We start from the raw sequence: 5,686 nt of genomic DNA, 5'->3' as shown, positions 1-5,686 counted from the left end.
CAAGAGAGAGATAGAAGCACCCTGCCCAGCCCAGGAGGGGGAACCTGCAGTGATCAGGGTGGGGCAGAGACCAAAAACCCGCGCCGGGAGCAGCAGCCAGAGTGGACCCAGTGAGGAGAAAAGGCACTCGTGTGGAATAAATGGCTGAGGGCAAAAACCCCAGCTCTGGGTCAGAAGAGGCACTGGAAAGGGGGCAGCTAGTTACCCAGAAAGGCACATCTGCTGGCCAGGATGGAAATCTCCACTGGTGCCTGGTCCCCTTCACTTACACTCATCCCCAGGATGCTGTTAATCCTTACTCCAGGCCCAGCAAGGCCCCTTTACCCCCTGGAGTTCAGCAGGGCCAGATACATGCTCTTTGGAAGTGTGCTCTAGGATCGAAAATGGTACCTGAGGCCATCTTGACCCTTATCAAAGCTGGACACGCACACACGCTTGCCTCGGGAGGACTGTGTATTGGAAGGCTGGCAGGCGTCATGGGAAGCTTGCTGGAAGGGCTGGGGCAGGACTCCCACAGACAGGACAGCCGGCTGCTGGAAGCTGCAGTTATTCAAGGATTATGCCCCCCCCCCCCCAAGAGCAGGGTTCACATCGAGTCAAATGGTTTGAAAACGCAGCATGTGCAAGAAACTGAGGGAATCCTGAATTCTGCGTCCCTAGCATGACCGAAGCTAGAGCAGGGAAATGTGCCCAAAGGCCCTTTGAGCTGGTGAAAGAAAAATCCAAGGCACTGGCTGGCTATGCTTCCATGGAGGAATGATCCACTCTGGGCAACCCCAGGAGACCCCAGGGACCTTACAGTCCCTATCCTGGCGCACAGCCAATAAAGCAAGCCGCGCTTTGCTGCGCAGCCAGCCCAGGCACCCGTTACCCACGCTGCCGCCAAATCTATTCCCATCCTGGGAAGAAGGATTCAAGAAAAGAGTTTTACAACATATTACTACTCCTAAAATCAATATCCTAATAACTTGGCTAAGCCGTGCAGCTGGTGGCACTGAGCCACCCTTGTGGCCTCTGGCCCTGCAGGCCAGCTGCAAAGGCCGCTGAGCTGCTTCTGGCCAACCACTCAAAGGTTATCGGCTGAGATGCAGCAGTTTCAAGGTCATTGTGTCCCCCCCCACCACCAGAGGTCACGTGTTGGAAAAGTCCCATCTTGACCACACTTGCTTGTAGAACCTGATGTCCTCGGATTTAGGAGGGGGGCCTAAAATTTCCTTGGTTGGCCCCAGGGCTGGGTGATGCTGTTGATGTGAAGGCCACTGATGGCATTGAGAAAGAAGAGGAAGGAGGCCGTGAACTCGCACCAGAACATCAGGGTAAAGCCAGTGAGCGTGACATGGTTCCAGAGGAGAATCACAAAACTCAGGAGCCCCCCGGAGGAGAGGACGAAGGAGATGAGGAGGACCACAGAGCCCATGGCCCACTTGCGCCGTGAGTGGAGGTCCTCACACACCTGGGACACCATGAGGAGCTCTAGGCCCAAAATGGCGGCCACCACGGCCAAGGCACCCACGCTACGGGCCAGGACCATGCCCACGGCCAGCCCAGGCACTTGGGCCCAACTCAGGTCTCTGAGACAGTGTGTCCCCGTCTGGTTGGAGGAAGTGCAGAAGTGCCAGAGCCCGAAGAGGCGGTCCTCAGCCAGCAGCCAGTGGCCATCGCAGATGGAGACGGAGGAGAGGACCAAGGCCAGGGCAGCACACACAATGATGAGGGCCCGGATGAAGGATTCCAAGAAGGGCCGCTGGGGCCTCCTCTGGGCCAGCAGCCTCTGGGCCTGGAAGACACCACGGAGGGCATGTCAGGGAGGGCCCTGCTCCACCCCTCCAACCTCTTCAGGGAAAACCCTTGTCCCTGTCCCCAGCTTCCCCAAGCCTTATTTTCTGCAGCAGTCTCCTCTGAGACCCAGAACGCCCACCTTTGCAAGTCGCTTCCTTCCTAACTCCTCCTTGGTTTTCAGCACAGGCCCACCTGCTGAGGGAGCCTTTCCCCCCCCATTCCACCTGCTCCCTGTCCTCGACTGAAGACCTAGAAGCACCGACTGCCCAACTATTCACCAGGCATGGAAGGTTCCCTGACCTTTCTTTCTTCAATGATCTTCACGAATAAGAAATCCAAATTCTATTGACCAGCAGGCTGGCAGGTCCTAGTCTGTTCTGAATTCAGGAAACTTGTCAGGCCAGGCTGGTGTGACCTTGAACTTGCAGTACCCCTGGGTTTCTTTGTACACAAAGCAAGAATCTGGGCACCAGATTATTAGTATTTTTCTTTATTAGCACGCTAATACAAGGCTATCTTCCCCCCTCCCAGGACTTTCCAGTACACTTCAGTTTTACCCTCATCTCCACCCAGCTGGTTCTGCACGTACCGGACTTCATGTTATTACCCTGTTTTCCTCGGTACTGAAAATGATGTTTGCACTTTGCCCTCCAGTCTTGCTCAGCCTCAACCTGAACCCCACCCAGATTTTGCCAATCGTTATGTCTGTCTAGCAGCTTCTGGGCATAGATAGGCTACTACAGACTCTCCTTCAGCCTCTAGTTTCAGGCCTGAAGGGTGAGCCCAACCCTCTCTTCGGGTGAACTGGGCCAGGTGTCCAGTGAGGTGTCCCTTATCTCAGAGCCCCGGGATACCAGCCAGGCAAGGGCTCCATCCCCAACTAGAAAGCAAAAAAGGAAAAATACTTCATTCAAAGAGTCAAACTCCTTACCACTGCCCACAAGCCCTGCACCTCTACCCTGCCTCCGTCTCCCACTTCACCCCCCAGCACACTCTTCCTGCGCCCCCCTTGCTCGGACACAGCAGCACTCTTTGCACACCCAAAGACCAGCCTAGAATGTTCTTCCTCAGACCTACTGGCCCCTCGGCCTAAAAGGCTCTTCTCCAGGCTACCTCCTTTTTTCCATTCTTCGTGTTTCCGTGGAAATGTCGCTTCCTCACAGAGATCTTTCCTGCCTCCCCAACCCCACACCCAAACCAGGTCTCCTGTCAGGCGCCCTGTTTTCTTCACTGTTCTGACCACGAGTTACCCATTCCCTTTTGACTTGGACTTATATAGCCATGCTCCTGGAGACTCCTGCCGTCAGAACCCCAGCAGGAACATCAGGCCGACTGCTAACCTGAGCAAGAGACACCACTCAGTTCCAGCCCCGAGGGACACAGGAGTAAGGACCTGGTTTGCTTTCAGCGCTTCGCTGAAGCAGGGCCCTCTTTTACTCCAATCTGTGAGGTTGGTAGAGTAGGAGCTCCCCCGGGGGTGTGTAAAGAGAGAAACTATGTCATGCAGAGGTCAGATGACTTCCCCAAGATCACTCAACCTAAATCACAATAAAGCCTGTACTGGCTGCCTGGACAATTACATAATGTGCAGGGCGTGGGATGCACTCAGCCAATACATACCGATGGGGGCCTTCCAAGTACCGGGCCTTTGTGCTAGGGGCTCAGTATTACTGGTGAGGGAAAGGAGTAGGGAGTGCAGTGGGATGCCCGAGGTGGGGTCAGGGCCTCGACTCACATCCCCAGACAAAGGTAGCCTGGGGTGTTATAAAGAACACCCCAGTGGAGTCGGCTGTGGTTCTCAGATCGTGACCCCTTGCTTCCCAAGCGGCGTCCAGGTGCTGAAGCAGGGGGAGTAGAGGCCACTGAGCTGGCCAGCCAGGACTGCTCCCGCACTTCAACCACAGTGGGTCCTTCTTCCCTGCTGGAGACACTGGGAGCCTAAGGAGTGTGTGTTGGATTTCATCAGGGGGAAAAAAAAAAAAGGCTCTCCTGCTAAGAAACAGACTAAAGAAATCTTGAAACCTCTGTGTCTACAAACCATTAAAGGCTTTTGTCCTTGGGTGCCTTCTGAACCTCTTTGGCCCTTGGTGTCTCATCTACACAATGGAATTGGCGACCCCTGCAGGAGAGCAGGTGTCATGAAGTTACCTGGCCAGGTGACGAGGCCCCTAGAAGTTGTTTGGTAAGGTCCTGGGCTGGGAGAGTGCCAGATGCAAGGCCTTAAGTGACGAAACATGGGACCCAGAAACTAGAGAACAGGTATGTCCCGTCCCCTGCTCAGCCCCACCTGCCCTGGGCATGGACTGGACTTTAGTCTCCAGCCCTTCAGACATCACACTGGGATCAAAGAGAAGACAGCTCATTTCTTCCCCCTCCCGCCTCAACGCAGGGCTTCGTTAAACTCCCTGATCACCAAGAAAACTCCCAAGGGTTAAACGAGATGGTGTATGTAAAGGTGCTTGGGGGGCTACTGATGATATGAGCAACAGGATCAACGCGTATTGGGGTCTTCATTCCTAACCACCCGGCACCACACGCAGCTCTGCTGACTTTCAGTGACCCAGAGCCTAAAACCTTCTCCTGGAGAGCAGCTCGCAGCAGTGCGGTCAGGGGAGGGCCAGTGGACAAGAGGGAATCAAGGCTGTCTAGTCCTGCCCCTGCCCTGCCCGCCTCCAGCTGTGGGACCTTGGCCAAGGCACTTTAATCTCTTTTCCTCCATGAAAAAATGTGTTTCTCTTTTCCATCTCTAAACCCGAATGATTTCTATGATCTAGGACAGGGTCACTCGGCACTCCTGGGCCACTGAGTTCAATGCCAAGGTCTTCTTTTCCTCTATATCCCAGGACCCCACCGGCTCCCCTCAACCCCAGAGGCCCTGCTCACTATTCCATCCTCACATCCCCAACACTCCCCTCCAGCCTCTCCCCACTCTGCGCAGGCCCAGGTCAGGCCCCCATCATTATTAACCAGAGATTTCTTGGCCAGCTTCCTAAAGAGCAGGCCTGCACAGCCCCAGCCAGTCTGCTTTTTGCTGTCGTCTAGCACGCAGGCAGCCGCTTTCTCCGGGTTTTCTCACCTACGAAGGAAGACACGGCATCTTCCTCCCAGTGGTTGTGGGTGGGGCTGGAATGAGTTATCCCAAGAGCTTAGAAGAGCCCCTGGCTGGGCTTTAAGGGGCTCCTAAACAGCAGCGACTAGTGGCAGACCTGGACAGCGCCCACCCCGCAGGGCAGCCTGCGCCGCGCCCCACCCTCCGGACAGAGCCTCGGGGCTTGAGCTCCTCTCGCGCACGCGCTCCCCACAGCCCTCCCCCTCCTCTCCCTACGCTAACGAGGTCCCTCACCTGCTGCCAGTCTTCCCGCCCCTGGCCGCTCCGGGCTCGCACACAAGGCCCCAGCCCCGTTAATCCAGCCTGCCGATGTTGCACCTCTTAATTTAGCACTCACTTCCCCACACGTCTTCTAAATCCTTGTTTACAAGGCCCTCTCCGCAGCTGGACCGCGGGGCTTCAGGAGGGGAGAAACCACACCCAGTCCCACCCATTTCACTGCGGGGCCCCTTCTTCCCAGGGCCTGTCCCGGACGCTCCCCCTTCAAGACCCAAGGTTCTGATCCAGAACAAAGAGGAGGGGCTCGCTGCAAACCGTCCCTCCTACCCCCCGCCCCCGCCCCGGCGGTTGTGTCCCGGCTAGATGGGGTTTGGGGGGTGACCGGCGGTAAGGTTTCTCCTGTTAGTAAAAAGTAGAAAGGGCAAGTAGGATTCGTAGCCAAGAAATCCTGCTTTGAATCTCGATTATGTCGCTTAGCCGGCTGCCGTGGGCTGGCTCCTTCACCTCCGAGCTTCAGTGACTTTGTCCATAAACTGGGCGAACAGCACCTACCAGAGTCAGTGTCGGGGTGGGGGGGGG

General features: G+C 56.0%; 1 protein-coding gene across 1 annotated transcript in view; it reads right to left on the bottom strand.

The window, feature by feature from the left end:
- Window positions 1-921: 921 nt before the first annotated feature.
- TMEM37 (transmembrane protein 37) overlaps window positions 922-5,686 on the bottom strand; it is a 5,749-nt gene continuing 984 nt past the window's right edge. The window contains exon 2 of the mRNA XM_040645863.1: window positions 922-1,777. Coding sequence (XP_040501797.1) covers window positions 1,205-1,777 — 573 coding nt within the window. The 3' untranslated portion in view covers window positions 922-1,204. The remainder of the gene's footprint in view (window positions 1,778-5,686) is intronic.

The sequence above is a fragment of the Ursus maritimus genome, unplaced genomic scaffold (assembly GCF_017311325.1).
Source record: "Ursus maritimus isolate PB19 unplaced genomic scaffold, ASM1731132v1 scaffold_1, whole genome shotgun sequence".
NCBI lineage: Eukaryota > Metazoa > Chordata > Mammalia > Carnivora > Ursidae > Ursus > Ursus maritimus.
Note: the sequence above shows the minus strand (reverse complement) of the source record. Positions and strands in the feature narration are given on the sequence as shown.